Source organism: Rhamphochromis sp. 'chilingali' (assembly GCF_963969265.1).
Source record: "Rhamphochromis sp. 'chilingali' genome assembly, chromosome: 2".
NCBI lineage: Eukaryota > Metazoa > Chordata > Actinopteri > Cichliformes > Cichlidae > Rhamphochromis > Rhamphochromis sp. 'chilingali'.
In genome coordinates this window covers 8495776-8516208 of record NC_137930.1, presented here as the reverse complement: position 1 = coordinate 8516208, position 20433 = coordinate 8495776, and the positions used below count along the sequence as shown (strand labels likewise).

Here is a 20433-nt window from a genome sequence, read left to right as displayed (position 1 = left end):
CAGTAACCCAACAATCGTCACTGCTGTTTAGTTTTCTGTCTTCATTTATGTTGGAAGTGATAACAGAGCTGTACGTTTGAATTTGTTTCCAAAACCCCGCAGTCAGGACATGCTATATTGTATTTAGATAGAAGCTAGCGAGCTAACTCCCTGCTAACTTCTAACTCCGTTAAATGTCATAAATTCCGTTTTCATGGATGCCTGGATGTTAAACTCAATTGTTACACCCGGTAGAGCAGAACACTGATCATTTTATTAAAGATGAAAGACTTTAGACAGTTTTTCAACTCTCAGTAATGCCATAGTGATCGTTTGATATATGGACCTGCAGCGAAGTTTAGACCCAGACACGGCTAGTGACGTCAGACTGAACAACCGGATTACGTATGTCTGAGTAAAGGAGCAACCAATCACACAACTGGCTCCGCCCTGTCTCTCTTGATTGACAGACAAAGTCATTCTGCTAAAAAGTCGCATTATGAAATAAATAGACCATCGGGAAAAACGGGATTTTGAAATAAAGACTGACTTTGAAAAAAGGACATTTTGGAATAAAAACGGCTGGAAATAAATAAAATGCCTCAGGAATAATCTCTGTTATTGTGAAAAATAATGACCATGAAATAATATTTCACAATAATAAGTAAATTAATATAGCAGAATGCAATATATTTCACAATAATGAGCATTTTTTTCAAAATGTGTTCCATGATTTCACAATATCATTCTCACATTACATATCTGTGTCTTATTTATTCACATAGTTATTTATTTCATCTTGACCTATTTATTTATTTAATTTTGAACACTTTGGAGTTCCATACATTCTAACATGCAAAAATGCATGTTCTTCAAGAATAGTATATGTAGATGGAATACTATATACCTTCAACAATGGGTATCAATCAGCTGGCTCACATAATACTTCACATAACAAAAATATAATATTTGCTCAACTTCTCCTTTAGAACAACTTACAGTATTATTCGGGTATCTTTACTGAGCGGCACATAGAGAAACACAAAGCTCTGTGCTTCTGAGACACTGTTTGAAGTACTTCAATAAATCTTTAAGTTGAACTAGTTCAGAACAGACAAACTGCAAAATGTTTACAATATTAGTACAGAGCATTCAAAGGATCTTGCAAAGAAAAGCGTCTGGACTTCTTTAAGTTGCTTGAAGACGTTTCACCTCTCATCCGAGAAGCTTCTTCAGTTCTAAGGTCAAATGGTGGAGAGTCCCAGATATAACCTAGTGGGAGTTTCCCCCCACAGAGGGACAAAAGGACCCCCTGATGATCCTCTAATCGCCTGAGCCAAGGTGTGAAACTGGGTGTGGGTCTCAATCAGCCAGAGTTTCGGGTGTGTTCATTGTGAAACCTGGCCCCACCTTATCATGCGAATTCCTGAGGTCAGATGGCCCAGGATGTGAGTGGGCGTTAAGGCGTCTGGGAAGGGAACTCAAAACTGGATTATAGATGGCAGACAGTTGGTGTCGTAAACCCCCGCCTCTGTTCAAAGATGGTCGCTCACAGTGGACATAGATGGCTTCTTTCACTCCTCTTTCAAACCATCTGTCCTCTCTGTCCAAAATGTGAACATTGGCATCCTCGAAAGAGTGTCCTTTATCCTTATGATGCAGATGGACTGCTGAGTCTTGTCCTGTGGAGGTGGCTCTTCTGTGTTGTGCCATGCGCTTGTGAAGTGGCTGTTTGGTCTCTCCAATGTAGAGGTCTGAGCATTCCTCGCTGCACTGTACAGCATACACCACATTGTTAAGTTTGTGTTTTGGCGTTTTGACAAAGAAGTCCAGACGCTTTTCTTTGCAAGCTCCTTTGACTACGATGACCTGGATGACTGAGAACCTTCACAGACAGTACAGAGCATTATTATTCTTGTCCAATAAATATACACTGCTTAAAAATAATAATAAAGGAACGTGTTGAAAATACATTTTACCTCAATGGGGAAAAAATCATGTTGGGTATCCATAGTAATATGGACTATCAAGCTACAGAGGGCTGAAGTCAAAATCACTGTGAAAATTGAAGTTAACAAATGATGGCAGGCTAGTCCATTTTGTTGAAATTCCATTGCGATAACTCAGAATGATACTCATTAGTTTGTATGCCATGACAAAATCAGGGCATGCTTTTACAGTAAGTAATGAGATGATAAATCATGTCCAGTGGGATCTCCTCCCAGCTCTGAAACAGCACATCACTGAGTTCATGGACAGTCTGAGGTGCAACCTGTCAGTGTTAGATGGATAGAAACATAATGTCCAAGAGGATGGATTTAAAAAGGTGAGTGTTGGGACCACCATATCAATTCCTTCATCCTCCAGGAACTGCCTGCATACTCTTACCACATGAGGCCGAGCATTGTCACACACCAGGAGGAACCCAGGACCCATTGTACTAACGTAGGGGCTGACAGTGGGTCTAAGGATTTCATCCTGATACCTAATAGTGGCATTGCTTAGCCAATAGAGGTGTGATAACATGAATATGCCTTCCTGGACCATCACTGACCCACCAGTAAACCAGTCATTCTTAGCCAGTCATCTCATTTCAGCCAGCTAGTAAAATTACACATACACGGCTATGAACTAACACTTTCAATACTATTACATTTTGCTATGAAACAGGACTCAACTAGTTATTATCTTAATTAACCGCCTGTCCACCAAAAAGAAAATAGCTTAAAAGGCAATCCCACTGCAACAAAACAACTTTTGAGAAACAAAGGAGTCCAGTATCTGCTTTAGGTGCGCCTTTCCTTGGATAGAGGTTAGTCTGGTGTATTTGGTCGGCCTTGGTCATATTTAGTTGCTTGCTGTTTTGTGTCTTATGGCCAAGTAGACTCTGTGCCTTTTGTCTGCACTATTGTGGGCTCACCGTCCACAGCCTGGTAGGAGGTATGGTGGGCTGAGAAGAACTGAAACTGATGATGTGTCTTAAGAAGTATGAGCTTTGCATGGAGTGAAGACAGTCAATGGTGTTCCCCACCCTTTCATGTAAAGAGGCTTCATCTGGAGTGGCCATGAAGCAATCATTTAGACTTGTCAGAGAGGTCTCACTGTCAATGTCATGGATGAAGTCAATACCTGTCAAAATTAGAGAAGAAGATATAAAGAAGTAAAAAAAAGGACCATGTAGAGAGAGTTTAATAATCTTTTATTACAAATTATACATAACCTGAGCCGCTGCTAACAAAGTTCTGTTATTATCAATGTTCTATTTAAAATATAGGTTGGAAAAAGTGCAGGGAATTGTTCAACTTATTTAGAAAGACAAACAAAAGAAACCAGAAGTAAGAGATTAACTGAACATCTTCTCAAACCTTTATCTTGTAAATGTCCATTTTATTTCTTTAAGTTACCAGTTGGTTATATTCACTTTCTACCTCCTTAGTTACTACTACTACCTCAGTTAACACCAAAAGTTTTTTGCTGTTCTTTGACTACTTGTTTAGACTTGTATTTATCTTCAGAAATTAGTATATCACTGTGTCAGCTCAGGTTGAGCAGTCTGGAGAGAAAGAGGCACAGCTGAGATGGTTTGGGTTTGTGAAAAGGATAGTGGATATATTGCGCAAAGGATGCTGAATATAGAAGTGCCAGACATATTGAAAAGACATGTAAATATTGTATATCGTATAGAGGTTAATACACAAATAAAATTGTCAGTTTAGATCTGACATTTTATCCTGATATTATACAACACAATGACAGTATTGTCTGTTTGTTTGAAGTAGCTGTTTCTTTCATTTTCCTTTTCTATTTTATTGATCTATTCTCCTGCAGGACTTAAGCAGCACACCAATGTTAAAATGTTCTTGTACAACAACGTGTCTTACATAGAAACAAATAAATCATCATTATCATTGGCTGTTTGATCTTAAAGATGTCTCACCTAACATTTCATTTGCTAATCTCACCTTCAAACAACCGGCTGCTTGCTGCTGGGTTGCTTAGTTCGTTTGGTTAACAGCAGCGGCTTCGACTCTAATAAACCCTGTTGCCATGCCAATATTGACATGCTGGAAGTCCCTGAACAGACAGAAGCAGTGCTTGCCAAACCAGTGAGACACTTATCTAAACTGTCTGTTCATATCCACTGTGAGACCACAGTGGCAATAAGCCCACTAGCCATGTGGAACTATATTGCAGAGAGAATCTCAGCTCCCGCTTTATAGCTCTGCTGTTGAAAAACCCATATTTACCAGCAGAGATGAAATTCTGGTTTCACAATATGGGGCGTGCTAAAAACTACAAAACTGGGAGTGTTTGCTGAGTGACTTTACTCTTTTTATTGTTCCAATAAAAAATTTAATATTTCAAGCTGTCTCTCCAAATTATTGATAAATCACCTAGCTTTCTGGAATCGCTGTTATTAGAATTCTAAAGGACAGATTGTAATGACAGTTACATTTCTAATGTTCTTCTGCCCCACTGACGCAGAAGGACGTCAGTGGTGGCGCGTTTCATTTTGCTACATTAGAGAAAAGTAGCAAAAAAAAGGAACTGGAAATGCAAACAAAGATAAATCCTTACCTTGGCCTAGCCTTTGGCTGTTGTGTTGCTCCTGCTGTTGCTGTTGTCTGCGGGCTAACTTCTTCATCTGCAAATAAATAAATAGCAAACAGTTTGATACATGACTGACAGGCAAACAAGCAGACACACACACACAACCAAAAACACACATGCAATACTGTGCAAAGTCTTGTGCTGTTTCTTTATATTGTGGTTCTAAGGACCAGTAATTTTTCTAAGCAATGTTCTTAAGGTCTTTCAAAGATATTTTTTGGACATAGTTAGCACTTTAGGTACTTTGTTACTTGCAGCTCATAACTGCAACAAATAATTAGCTCCCACTTATCACAAGTGTTTTCAGGAAAAGGTTTGTATTGTATTGTATTGCCAAATGGATTGAGCAGTTGCCCGGGTATGAGTGTGGGGCAGCATTACAGCATACAGTAAAGAGGACTGTGTCATGTGAAGCAGGGCCACATAGGAGCTTGATAAGACCACTAAAGCAGACAGCCATAGAGACAAAACACAGAGGTGACTCTTGGACTTCCTTTCCTGGGCGGTCCTCATGTGAGCTAATTTCTGTTTTGAAGCTTTATTTTCATGTATGCACATGTTTCAGTAAATCACGGCTCCTATTTATCATTTTGTAGCAAAATGTAAAGAAATCAGAGGTAGTTTAAGACTTTTACACAATATTGTACCAATGTATCGGTTAATATGTACAAATAGATTAAATACAAATAGGAATAAATAAGTGGAGACGGCAAAAAATTGAAGTGTTAAATAGATTTATGTGCAAAAGAGCTATGAGCTCATGAGATGACCTGATGTGCAAAAATTATTATTACTAGTTAAAATAGGTCAGCTGTTCAAGAGTCTGATAGCAGTGGGGAAGAAGGAGTTGTTGAGTCGGGATCTTCTAGAGTTCACACTTCTAAACCTTTGTCCCGAGGGCAGAAGTGTGAACAGTCCGTGTTGGGGGTGTGTGGGGTCTTTGAGGATGGAGGCAGCTCTCTTCTGGACTCTGCGATGGTAGATGCTCTGCAGAGAGGGCAGCGGAGTCCTGGTGATCTTCTCTGCAGCTGCTATCACTCTCTGCAGGTCCATAGTAGTAGTGCTGCCGTACCATGCAGTGATGCAGCTGGTCAGGGTGCTCTCCACAATGCAGCTGTAGAACCTGCCAAGGATCTTGGCCAACATACCAAATTTCCTCAGCCTCCTCAGGAAATACAGCCACTGCTGAGCCTTCTTGACCAGCTTTGTGGTGTTCAGTGTCCAGGTGAGGTCCTCTGTGATGTAGACGCCCAGGTATCTAAAGCTGCTCACCCTCTCCACTTCCACACACAAAGTGAGTGACAGTGACAGTATTGAAGGCGGAGCTGTAATCAACAAAAAGTACCGTGATGTATGAGCCTTTGTTGCTGTAGGCTTTATCCAGTGTATTTTTCCACCTTGTTGCACAATCAAATACTGTTCAAACCTGGGGAAATCTGGCCAGGATTTCTGTTGACTGCTTACAGCTCATCCATGGTTGAGTTAGCATTAGCATCGGGTGGTACATACACGGCCGTTACCATGATGACAGTAAACTCATAAGGTATGTAGATAGGTCTGCATTTAACAGTCAAATATTCCAAATCAGAACACTGGCTGTCTACAGTCTTTTGTCTCTTTAGACCAGCTGTCATTGATCTAGATGCATAAACCCCCAATGTTGGTGAAGCAAATACTCGGGAGCGGTGGCTTAAATGTTTTTTTCTTTAACCATGCTACTGGGCCCACCCTGCAGCCTCGCTTTTGCCTCCTTTGTTTACACTTCCTTTTGGGCTTGCTGCAGGCCTGGAGTTCTTATTATGTTCTCCGGAATCCTGTGGAAGTGGTGATAGTCTGACATAGTGTTCCTTGCACAGTGTAATCCCAAACTCAGAAGGTCCTGAGTAGATACTACTCGCCATACAGTAGTAAAAAACACATACATCCACACATATACATGTAAAAAATCTAGAAAAGCAAGCACCGAATGTGGAGAGCAGTAAGCCACTGTGTCTATGTGTGTGTCGATGTCTTGTGGAAGGAGGGAACCTAACATGCATGTCTGTGGAAACCCGGAGTACCTCGAGAGAACCCACAAGGGCACAAGGAGAAGATGCACACTAATTCATATGCTACAGAAGAAAGCTTTGAAAATTTTAAAAGCTTCTAGGTTATTGGGAACCAGATGACAGACTATTCATCATGCTAGAATTTTTAAAACACTATGTTGTTTTTTTAATTTACAAAGAAGAAATTAGTAGACATGCAAGAGCAATGAATGGCTGTTAAATTAAACGGCATGATTATGATATATTTTAGACTTGAGCAAGTATTGCATCAGACCGATGATGGACAATAGTAAAATCCCTGTAGCTAGTGAGACTATGATGAGTTTATTCTCTCAAATGCCACCAAGCCAGACAAATTAGATTAGAAACTCTCAGTACACTGAAGCTTGACTGATGAAAAACTGATTACATAACTAAGGACTTTTGGGAATAAACAGTAAGGGCCCATTGTCAGAGGATGCAATGTGGGGGGCCATCAGCGACTAAGACTTCTGTGAAACACCTAAAGGCTCATTTTAACTATCTTTGCTTAGAAGAAGCAATTTAAAAATTGTAACTGTAGTTCAACAATGTGAATGCTTAGAAGTTACAACCACAAAATTATGAAACTAGGTTATAAATGTATAAATGCTTATAGCTTTGGGGATGTGCTCCTTACCTTTGCTCTCTGGTTCTGGAACCAGACTTGGACCACACGAACACTAAGTCCAGTCTCTGCAGCCAGGGTCTCTCTTACCTGTAAATTTTATTATTATTATTATTGTTGTTGTTGTTGTTGTTGTCGTTGTTATTATTTTATTATTATTATTAATAAAAATAATATTAATAAAACAATTAATACTATTAGTATTCTTACTTTTTTATTATAACAAATACATAAAAAAAAACCAACATGCTTCCATTAAACAAACTCTTCTGGGCTAGTTTTTATTAGCTTTAAATTCTACTACCCTCAGTGTCACCCTTGATAGAGGACAAATGTAGACACACCAGCTCAGAAGTATAAATAAAAACACACACATATATACAACAACATAATCTATTACAATGTAGGCTCTACAGGGTTTCAACCCTCAAGCGTCGATGCAGGACTGACAAAACCCTATTTTAAAAGAAAAGAAAAGAAAATGACAAAATGTTGCTTGGAAATAAGATAATTTTCATGACAACATAAGTAAGGTTTTGTGCTTAAACATATTAATTTTCTTTGCATATATGTGTTAATAAGTTTAATGAAGTCTCAACTGTTAATTCATTCAACTCCTCATTTTAAATTTGGGTTGTTAAAGCTAGAGGAACAAATTTTTAAGTTTCAGTGTTAAAATAATTTTAAATATTTGCTTGGCTGGTTGTCTTGGGGCCTTTTCCTTCATATTTAAACTGCTACTTTTATTAAGAACATAATACTGTTTTTCTACTATGACTTCTTAGTCATAGTAGAAAAATAGACTTGAGGTGACTGCTGTTAAGCATTGATGCTATATAAACGAAATGATACTGAATTCAAATGTAATGTAAGAAATGAAATGCAATGTAATTGTAGTACTTGATATGTGGTTTTTGACTCAAATATACCAGTATACAATTATAATATACTCTATACCTCTACTCACCTTTCTGCAGGGTTTGGAAGAAACCTCAAAAGAGGCCTTAAAGGCTCTCTGCTGCGGGGTGGTCAGGATGGTGCGTGGGCGTTTGGGCCTTAGGGGTTCTTTGCTGTCACTGCTGCATTTCCTGACTGACAGGGTTTTTTCTGATTTCACATCCTCGTCCTCATCCTCATTCTTATCTGTCACCAGACACAAATAATTCCATTAATCCCTTTGTTTAATTGTTGCTGCAGATTTGACCTGAGTTCAGTTTTTTGCATTGCATGGGAATTTTCCATTTCTAGATAAAGTCATCAATTAGGTACGTTCCTTTTGATTCAGTTCTTTTCTTTAATAATCTGTTATAAAATATTACCTGAGTCTGTGATGTCTGTACTGAGTGTACTGAGCAGGGCCCTCTCTCTCTCATAGTCAGTCTTGCACAGCAGCTGACCTTTTTTCAGTACAAACTCATCTCCTTTACACAGCTGGCGCTGGCAGACACAGCAGCGGAAGCAGCTGAGATGGTAAACACTGTCCAGAGCTCGCATAACAAACTCTGTGGGCGCTATCTTTCCAAGACAGTTGCTGCACTCCACAGCAAACAACCTGAGCACAAGGGGAAGGAAGAACAGTGTTATTGATGCAGCATTTTTAGGGAAAATTGTGTTTGACATATTTTCCTTGCAATTGAATCATTCTAGCAGTTATGTTTCTCCTCCAACAGAGTGCGGAGGAGGAGCAATGAGATAACACAAACACAAAAGCTACCAAGCTAAATCTAATAAAAGTTGTTTTGCCTTCTGACCATAATTCAACACATTTTGCTGCTCAAATTGAAATTCGGGTGAAAAATTATTTGTCACACTGAAAAACCTGATAGTTTCACCGATTATTTTCATTTGAATGGGTTTACAAACTGGCGTACTCAAACAACAGTTTTCAACAGTATTTAAACACAAGAGGCTTCTCTTTAAAATGTCTTCTTTCTACAGTTTTCTCACCATCCCATTACCACTGAAGTGTAAAGTTATTTATCAATTTACAGGATCTCTGTAGCTTTTAAATCACAAAACACTAAGTTTGGTGGATAATTTTCCAGAAATTGTTACTTTAATTAAGGTACCAAAGTAACACCTAGATTAAAAAAAACTGAATCTAGTTTTGGTGTTACTTTTCTGTTACTTTTAGCCACAGCTAACTTTTGTCACAGGAAGCGTCGGTTACCTTTGATTCCACTGAATCACAACCAAGTCTAAATTTCATGGGTGTGTTCATGTCCTGCTAACAATAACTGGAGCTTGCCAATCTTAGAGGCCAGTAGTTTTGTTTTTCTTTTGGTTGTTTCTCTATGAGCCTCTGGTCTAATGGAAAACTGATTAGACCAGAGGAGACTAGTGTGCTATACAAGTTGCTGTAGGATCTGGTATCACTGCTCTGAGAGACGGTTTTTGTACAATGACAATAAAGGGCTAGTCTGTTCTAGTTACCATTGGTATCTTTGTGGTAACAGCACATGAGCTTCTGGACTGGTTCTTATACAACTTGCCTCATTCACCCGTGTCTGTGTGTGTGTGTGTGTGTGGGAGGGGGGGGGCATGCAAGAACTGAATCTTGGAAAAGAGTTAAAGAGTGGGAGAGGAGGAAAGAGGTAGCATTAGGCAGGTACACAAGAGTTTGGACAGCTGCACTGTTCCTTTCTAATGACACTATCCTTCTCTGTTCAATAGTTTTTTCTCCCATTCCCCATATCTCATTGATCTTCTCTTTCAACCTTTGTCTTACCATCTGTCAATTCAGAAAGTGAGAAGAACATTTGCCATCAAGGCTCTTTAAAAAAAAAAAAGATGGACAGAGTATATAAAGTATAAGACATTGCCTAGTAAAATTAACAAATAAAAATACACCACAATCTGGTTCAAATCACTGTAATTGCAATGTATGCTCATAATAGAGTTGTGTAACAGAACCACGACAGGCCCGATGACGAGTTCATGGTTTTCAGCATTTCTTTATTTAACACTTTTATTCTCCTGGTCGCTGTACAACAACAGTCGGCTGCAGCTCCGCCGCTCACAGCCCGACACATATCAACAACAACAACATAACAGACAGCACAGCTTTTTATGCCGGCAGAGGCGTGATTGCAGATGCCATGCAATTGCATCCATCTCCCCTGCAACAACACCTCAGACCACGCACTGCCGAAGTTGATACACTCCTCATTAAATGGATATAAGCACTAACCCCATGGTGTGAAGGGATAACTAAGAGGGATAGAAAGAGTTGAGTGAAGGTAAATTGCTACATGCTTACAGAACACACTATCAGACAGGAAGGGCTGCTTGCCCTTGGGTGTATGATAACAGGGTGCTCATTTTCATGCATGAAAATAAAACATCCCTGGTAACAACTGTAAGGTAAGGAGGGTTTTTTTTTTTCATACAGGACAAGATCCCTGACTGGAGGTTAATGACTGCTGTCATGTGGAAGGACCCCAAGGAGAACAAATCAAGTCTAAACCATGGCACCTCCCCATCAATAGCCAATCAAAATTATTTCCGGTTGTCATGTGTCTAATACAGTCCTTGCAGTGACACCGCCCCTCTTGGACTGAGATTGCCCACCCCTGGTCTAATATATGCTTTGAATTATGAACTGTGCTTCACTTCTCCACGTGCAGACTGCCTGACATTGAGAAGTCCACAGCTGTGCAAGCCAAATCTTTAACTGCCTGATAATTGCTAGATTGTCTCCTGAACTACTCTCAGCAAAAAAACGAACACAACACCTTGATTCACTGAGTTATCAATAGTGTGAGCAGTTACACAACTCACCAAGAATGTTTGCAATGCTGTTAACAGATAAATTTGCATAAGTAAAGGAAATTAAAATTCAATTGAGTTCAATTTTATTTATATAGCGCCAAATCACAACAACAGTCGCCTCAAGGTGCTTTATATTATAAGGTAGACCCTACAATAATACATACAGAGAAAAAACCCCAACAATCATATGACCCCCTATGAGCAAGCACTTTGTGACAGTGGGGAAATAAAAAATCCCCTTCAACAGGAAGAAACTTCTGGCAGAACCAGGCTCAGTTAGGGGCGGCCATCTGCTGCAACTGGTTGGGGTGAGAGACCACAGCTTCTCTGCAACTTTAAAAAAACAAAACTTTTCAAGCTTGCATAGACTGCAACAGTTTAAATCCTTGTTTATACCTAAACGTGTAATTTTCACAACCTTTTGTTTTTCAGTTGTTGTGGGCTTTCATATATGCTGTAAACAAAGTGTACTAAAGTAAAATAAAAGCCTGGAAAGAAATGTGTGGAAAATACAGTGTAAGAAGGGTTGGTTAGACTAGTCTACATCCCTAATAATTGTGAATGAAGGGGAAATATTATTTATTCTTTCCTCTGAAATACCCCAAAGATACTCATTGCATTAAAAAAAATAAATAAACAACTTTAAAAACATTATATACTGTTTCGCCTTGCCAAGTATCATCAGGAATCAGTAAGTATGTTTAGGCACTCGAAAAATAAGTCCCATGGTGTATTATACAGTGCAATGTGTCATCTTTGAAAGGCAGAGTGAAAACGTCTTTCTCTTTGCAAGCTTTTAGTTAGATTTAGAGGCAGGCAAAAGCAAAGGGTTCATTTTTTTTTATACCAAAACACTTTGAGTCTGTGTCATATATGGAATATAAAAATTATTTTTAAGATCCATATTGTGAGAATCACACATTTACTTTTGTTTAATATTATACAGAAATGACAAAAGGGTTTTTCCACTACTCCTACTCCCTTTTTTCACCGATAGCTCTACTGATAGCTGAGATCATTACCATGCTAAAAACATGTTGAAGTGAGTTTCTAGAGAATCTCTAGGCTTTACTATGAATTTTTGAGCTTTCGCTGAACAAACAGCAAATCCATTCTCTGAATACTGATTTTATTTTCCCTGCCTCCTTCATAGACATCTTTTGATTACTCTGGCTAATTAAAAGTCCATCAAGCTGCCACCCAAAGCCACCACCCACTCATCCACCCAACCTCCTCTTTTAGGTCACCCAGCTCCATGAAGAGGGAGAACAAACAAGACAATAGTGAAGGAACACACACAGTCTGTTTTTACTGCTTCATTCTTTTTCCTCTCCTCTTATCCTCTTTAATCCTGTACCTCTTTATGCTTATTAAGCTGCTGGAAGCATAGGGCACAGGTCCAATGGGTTAAAGCTCCACCAAAGAGTTGACTCTAGCACTGAAAGGCCACAAAGAACTGAAGAGGACTTTGCGTGATTGCACTAATGGTAGTTTTCTATGTTTATAATTCCCTCTATCTATCTATCTATCTATCTATCTATCTATCTATTTTTATTTCATTTTATTATTCACATTATTATCTGATTCAGTATTATGCCAGAGCTGACAGTGGGTTAGAGCCAGGTTGGTGAAAGATGGAAGGAAGAAGAATAGAAAACGAAATTGAACAGAACCCTAAACTGACTCTGGTAGATGTCCCCACCCCAGACAGGGTGTAAAAAGCAGTGGTGTAGGAAGACCCGCCTCATCCCTTCCGTACTTGACAGTGTTCAAGGTCGACTGTTTTGTGCATGTGTTGTATGTGAGTGTATGAGGTGTAAATGAGTATGACTGTGTGAAAACTAGAGTGGTAATAAAATTGAGGGGACAGATGCAACATGAGAATACGATTGCTGGCCTCTCCCTGAAAACCCTCAATGTCTAAGGTGCAGGTAAAATAGCAACGAAGAGGCGACTGGAACTATCTCATCAACCTCATCCACCAACCTCTGGATAACACAACTGCCCCCAAGCCCTAAATGTCAAGGCTCTGTGTGCGGGCAGGCAGAGATGAGGATCCAAATGCAGGACTCGGAAAATGGAATGTAACTCAAAAGACCTCAGCTTTATTGCTGGCAGGAAAACAAACATAAAGTGAGGACGGAACACTGAGACCAAGAACACACAGGCATAAACTGATGGTACGACGCGACACTGAGCATGGGAAAACACAGGGCTTATATACACAGGGTAGTAACGGGGAAATCGGCAACAGGAGGGAGACACAGCTGGGAGAGATCAGGGCTAACGAGACAGGGGGAACAAAGCTGCACATACTAACATCAGACAAGAACAAGAACCTTCAAAGTAAAACAGGAAACAAAACACACTTTACTAAGACACAGACTAGACAGAGACAGACTTGACACTGACCAAAGGCTACTAAATGATAATCATAATCACAACAGTATCAGATCATAAATCATAATATAGAAAAACACCAAGATAACTGAAACACCAAGTACCAGAGAAACATAAAGGAAAATCCATGATGCAAAAGTACCAAAACATAATGAACTCAAAATACTGGGTCCAACGGACCCAGAACCGTGACACTAAAAAATAAAGTCATTATAGCTCATGTGTCATGTGCTCTCATTACTTTATTATTTATTATTTGTTTCATTAATATAAAAGTAACTAGAACTTAAAACAATCTCCAACCTGAAGTCACATCCCTTCCCAGGAAAACTAAAGGAAGAGGAAAAAGGGAAGTAAAATCTGAAAGGAAACTGTAACGTCTACAACCGACTCCGTGATATAACACACTATTTAGACACCATCTCCAACGGAAGTAACACGATATCGTCCTCTCAAATCCACACACGGTGTGCACACTGCTTTGAAAGGCCCAACAGCTTTGTTTGCTCTCCTCTTTTTCCCCTTTATACGCTGTGCCCACAACTATGAGGAGAAACACCTGCTGTCAGAGAAAGGGGAGCAAGAGAAAACCACACACATACAGCACCATTGCTGTAACAGTTGTCAGAGGGATGTGGGGGGGAGGTAGACAACTGTACGTGGAAGGAGAGATTTCTTACACCCCACTGCAAGGTAAGGAAAAGCAAATCCGGAACCAACACCAGCAGCAACCGCCGTCCCCAGTCTGGCTCAACAAGTTCCAACAAGCCCATCTAAATGTCCGGTCATCTTGATGTTACACTGTCACACAAAGATTTTTCTGCTTTAACAGCGCGGCTTGTCATTAATAAAACAGCTGTAGCAGTAAGAAGACAAAGAGGTAATTTCATGACACAAATCAGTACATATTTAAAACACACTTTACCTGAAACACTACTTTTTGTGTTGTCTGTCTGTCTTTTGTCTCTTTCTAATGTGACAGCGCTGACTGGGCTGTTAAATGGGCGCAAGCTGTATTAAAAACTAACTCATCTCTCTTGTGAGGAGTTTCTTGCTAAGTTCTGCAGTGTTTTTGACAAGGGTTCAAACCTCAATGCCTCTGCTTTTTTCCCTGAGGCCATTTGTCTATTGGTCTTTGGATTCTGGCAGAAGACATGGGATTGGAGTAAAAGGCCCCTCATGGAGCTTCCCTATGCACTTTAAATGATGAACTAAAATCATATCCTCGCTTGAATCCCCGCCCTATAAGTGTTTCCAAGTCACTGCTCTCAATGGAAAAAGACTACTCAACATAACTCACAAAACCCAGCTGGCAACTCCCACTGTGTAAGGCAACCACACAGAACAAATATGCTTCTATCTATTTGTTGCACCACTCGCTCCTCTCGTCCTCGGTCATTCATGGCTAAGAGAGAATAATCTCAACACTAAATAGAGAAAAAAACCCATTTATTTCTGGTTGGAGCACTCACTGTCATCAATTCTGTTTGAAAAATACTATCCATCATTCTCCTCTTAGCCTCCCCCATCTCCACCTGATCTAAATGGTAAATGGTTAATGGCCTGCATTTATATAGCGCTTTACTAGTCCCGAAGGACCCCAAAGCGCTTTACACATCCAGGCATTCACCCATTCACACACTGGTGATGGCAAGCTACATTGTAGCCACAGCCACCCTGGGGCGCACTGACAGAGGCGAGGCTGCCGGACACTGGCGCCACCGGTCCCTCTGACCACCACCAGTAGGCAACGGGTGAAGTGTCTTGCCTGATCTAGCTTCAGTACCCCGTGTATCTTGTTTAGATGAAGTATTTTTAAAAAAGCCCTGTCTCTCTTTCTCTTCCTCCTCACAGAATTTACTATCAACTATCAATTTGCTATCAACCTTTATCCTAGTGGACCTTTGCCCACCAGCAGTTTATATAGTTTATCCAAACTGGAAAAAGAAGACATGGAGAAATACATGACAAACTCACTGACTAACATTCTTTCTGTCTTCCAGGCACTTGTCAATGACGCCATTCGGGATATCATCAATCACCTTGTTTTTGCCTACTTGAATTACATCACACAATTCCTTACATGACATTGTGGCTGTGGCTCAGGTGGTAGAGAAGATCAGCTACTGACTGGAAGGTTGGTGGTTTGATCCTTGGCTTCCCCCAGTCTGTATGCCAAATATCCTTGGGAAAGATAGTAACCCCAAGTTAGCTCCATCGGAGCATGAATGAATGTGTGTGAATGTTGCTTAGATTGCACTTGTGTATAGAAGAAAGTGCTTGGGTGAATGAGGCATGTTGTATACAGTGCTTGGAGTACTCCAGGAGAGAAGAAAAGCGCTATCAGTCCATTTACCTTGTGTTCGTTTGTCTTATAGTCAAGCATCTCAGTCATCACTGATGCCGAGTTGTAGATCACCTGCTTGGTTTCGGTGATGATCGCAGTAGAGATTGTTTATAGTGCTGTAGTCACATCTTGTAGAAGACCTTCAGATGATATGGTGACCTTCAGAGTGGACAATGGTGCTTTAAGAGGAGCAGATAGGCCCAAAAAAAATCCCATATAGAGATAATGTGACAGTAAGTCAGCCCGCTATCAGTGTGCTGCTCCTGTCTGGAAGACGCCTCAATACAACAGGCAAGACCACCAAGCTGCAGGATTCCCCCTCCAGCAACACAACAAATAGTGGGAGTAACACACACATTTAATGAAAGCTCTTAAAACATGTGGTTATCCCAATTGGGCTTTCATCAAATCAACAAAGATGAATAAAAAAGAAGGTCAGACACCAACTAGCGAGAAACAGAAAGCCAAACAGAACAACATTGCCATGTTTTGCTTAGCAGATAAACTCAGGAGAATTTTCTTAAAGCATGACATCCCTGTGCACTTCCCACCCAGTGACAGCCTCAGACAAAAATTGGTTCATCCCAAGGACAAAACTCCCAAAGACAAGCTAAACAACATAGTGTCTGCGTTGAAGTGCAGCAAGTAGTGCTCAGACCTCTATATTGCAATGAGCCACACTATAAATACATGGCACAGCATAAAAGAGCCACCTCGACAGGACATGACTCAACTGTCCATCTGCATTTAAACAATAAAATTTAATTTTTCAAGGATACCGATGTTCAAATTTTGGACAGAAAAGACAAATGGTTTGAAAGAGGAGTAAAGTAAGCCATTTATGTCCAGTGTGAATTCCCATTTTTGAACAGAGGGCTTACGACAACAACTGTCTGTCACTACAATGCGATTTTGAGATCTTTTCCCAGCCACCCTAATGTCCACTCACATCTTGCGTTAGGTGATCTCAAGGGCATATGATAGGGTGAGGCAAGGCAGTGGTTTCACCTGAAACCTCTGCTGATAATGACCCACACCCCTTTTCACACCTATTTGCATGTGATGAGGCACATGATCAATAGTGGGTCAACAATGCTCTCAAGGGACAGTCCCCACTTGGGTTTATTATAATGCTCTATTGAAACTCTTACAGTCAGTGCGATTACTGGCTCTTGTATGTTCAGTAAAAAATCCTGAAAATAGTTTTGTGATACATGCCACCAGCAGGTTTCCAACAACATTCAGCTCTTTTACCCATTTTGAGTGGCTTCAACAAAAATACATTATTTTCACTATGAAAATGAACAATGGTTGTGCAACTAATTATTAATTATTTATCAAATGTGTAGCCTATATGCTGTCTTTAAAGTATTAAAAAATAAAACAAAGGAAAAAATGGTATCAATTAAAATGTGTTTCATAGCCTACATCTGTCACCTGATGCCTTATCCTCTTAATTTTGTTGAACCTTAATAGCAATGTTAGTAGAAATGCATCAAAGGCTAGTTTTGAGTGGCCCCAGGTCTGGATTCCAAAAGAAAAAGTAACAGAGGAAAATAATACAGTTTATTTAAAATTGTCTTTGTTTGGTATGCTTAACCTGTTGTGAGAAGTTGCAAACAACAACAAATACATTAATTCATTAATTGAAAAAAGAAAATTGTGGAAAGACATTTCAGAGAAACCACGCTTCATTTGGTGAGAACCGTCCATGTGCAGATAAAAGAAACAGAGCAAATTCACAACTGGTGAGCAGTTCGATCTTTATGTCATCTTAGAAAAGACACTTAGACTGCCATTTGCTTTAGACGGGTGGTGCACAAAGACATTCACAGTAAGGTGTTCAAGTAATTGATTGATTGATTGATTGATTGATTGATTGATTGATTGATTGATTGATTGATTGATTGATCATTTATTTCGAGCATGTCTGATATGAGGTTTCCAACTGATTTTATTGTCAAGTATCAATGCTAAGAAATCTCCTATATATATATATGTGTGTATGTCTAGTGCATTTGTTATTGCTTCAGTTGCTTCAGTTATTGCCAGTGAAGTTGAGCTCTTTACTCTGAATCCATGAATCCTTACTTCATAGATACCATCAAAGATGGGCTATGACATCTGCAGCAAATTGTCCCAATAAGCTACTTTCAATATGATTAATTTACACAGATGACAGAGTAGTGGCTCCATAGGTTTACTAATACCTCAGGTTTACAGATTTACCTCACAATCAGAAGATCCCCAGTTTGATCCCTGTAAGAGACACAAATCCCTTTGTGGGCAGGGTAAGTGGCATTTCTAGACAAGAGTAGAGGCACCTGATTAAACTGTGTTATCTTCCTTTAAGGCAGCTCCATACAGACGTTTTATGATGAAAGTTTCTAAATAATGAATCTTTTGATAACAAAGATTACAGACCCCTATGATAACGCGCATCAATTTCTTCTTTTATTTTCTATCTTCCAAATAAGGTAATAACTAAACTTTAATTTCTAACTCCTTAAAAGAACGTTTACATCAATGCACCACAGTGGATACTTAGAACTGTATTAAAGAGATTTCTGGGATGCCAGTAGCTCCATTTAAAATAAAATTACTGGAAGCATTACAATTAATTATGGAATTGTTAAATTTTAATATTTATTATTTTATGAATCAAGAATAAACGCCTTTCAAAAACAAATAAATAAGACATCTTTTAGGAGTCAAGGTGCATATGGAAAAATGTAACCCGTAAAAAATAAACAGAAAAGCACTTCCTTCTTTTCACGCACTAACCAATGTGCTAGGACTAAACAACAACAAAAAAGCCAGATTATAAAACGTGCTCAAGGTTAAATTTGCATAAAAAGCGCCTTCAAATAAACAAAAACAACCCAGTTTATACTCTTTTCTTTTACTTTGAGCCACTGGCTGACTGGGCCCACAGAGGCCAAGTCCATGGATACAGAGAAGCGTTCTTACTGTTGGTAGTCGCTCTTGCAGTACGGCTTTGTGTCTCTGAAGTAGCAGGTGTCGGTGAGCGGTTGCTGGCACGCAGCGCACTGAAGGCACTTCTGGTGCCAGGACGCGCCATTGACCCTCATCAGGAAACGGTCTGAAATGATCTGCGCGCAGCCCTCACACACGGCCTGCTGTCGAAAGTCAGCGCCTGATTGACAACAGAACAGACATGAGCGGCGTGAACGAGAAGGCTACAGCTGATGTAAAAGGGGAGAATGCTCCCAAAACTGCGACTGTGATTTGCACATAGCCCTGTAACTCGGGAATATGAATTATTTGTTAACTGTCCAAGTCATCCAAATAAAGCGCTACCCAGACGAACCTGCATGTCACAAAGCTCTTGCTGGAATATAGAGGTCATCATGTACGCACACAAAAAATATATGTCCATTTTACTGGAAAAAATCTGCAAACCTGGTAACAAAAAAATAAATTCACTTTTTTTTTGCGAATACATAAAAAATGAATTTCTTCTCTTGTTTATTTATACGTTTTCCCTAGAATGGTTCGTTTCAGTAAATCAAGAGAATCGCCTGAGTGAATAAAGAGGACAGAACCTGCTGGGGTTATATATTCGTATTAAACACTACTTATATTTTTATAACGACTAAAGAATTCTCTTAGAGGTTTATTGAGAAAACTAGTGGGAGAGTTTCAGTGTTGTACGCCATAAATGAACACAGGGATTATTCATATCTCTTTAAACCGAAACATAATTTTGAAAACAACAACATAAAACATAACTAAATAAAATAAACAACAAGACTACACAAAACTGCCCCAGAAGCATGAAATATAACAACGTAATTTGAAAGACTTTTTATGTTAGAAATTATGCGTCGTAGCAGCAAACATGTTTCATAAAATCAAGTGGGGAACATGTAGCCATAATAATATCATAAAAATATCAAACTGAAAACACAGTCTCGAACCTGGACAGACACAGAAACAAAGGCGTTGCAAAATTAGCTTACACTCTTCCAAACCTGTCAGGAGATGGGAAAGCCGACCATCCCGTTGTGCAGGCAAAAAAGAAACTCACCGATCTTACCATCCAAAGAACTGGTATCGCTCCGCAGTTGATCCTTCATTTTAAAGTCATTCAACATCTTTAAATAGGTAGTGGAGTTAGCCTTGCTGTTCGACTCGCGCTTCTCCATATAATAGCTACACTTGTTGCAATTCCCATAAGCCGTGAGATCCAGGCCTGTGGCTCGTTTTTCACATCTACAGTCTCTGCTGCCTGAGAGTAAAATATGGGCAAAATCAAGAGCACATAAATGGTCGCAAAGATGAAACCTTCAACAAGTTTCCCCCTCTTGTAAGTCAAGAGGTCTGCACTGAAACTCTCAAGCACCCCTGAACTTGATATCTCAGCCGTGATCTCTCTATACAGCTGGGCAACGGCAGAGATATGAAGCCTACCCATGCTCTCCGGCACAGCATTTTCTTGGCACTGCTGTGGATAGATCCGCCTGCACACAATGGAAGGAAAGAACAATCCTTTCCAAACTGTGTTGTTTATATGCGACAACTGTATCAGTCGGCAGACACCCCACATATGGTGGTGGCCACAAAAAATGAATTAGTTTGCGTTAATTGTTTACAAACGAATTAAACTC

General features: G+C 39.7%; 1 protein-coding gene across 1 annotated transcript; it reads right to left on the bottom strand.

The window, feature by feature from the left end:
• Positions 1 to 817: 817 nt before the first annotated feature.
• LOC308393017 (LIM/homeobox protein LMX-1.2-like) lies at positions 818 to 19971 on the bottom strand (the record flags this gene model as incomplete). The annotated part of the gene is made up of 7 exons (XM_080876451.1): positions 818 to 3108; positions 4558 to 4624; positions 7297 to 7374; positions 8252 to 8427; positions 8604 to 8836; positions 18773 to 18959; positions 19854 to 19971. The coding sequence occupies 7 exons, from the start codon at positions 19969 to 19971 to the stop codon at positions 2885 to 2887; spliced, it is 1083 nt and encodes a 360-aa protein (XP_080732577.1). The 3' UTR covers positions 818 to 2884.
• Between the last annotated feature and the right edge of the window lie 462 nt (positions 19972 to 20433).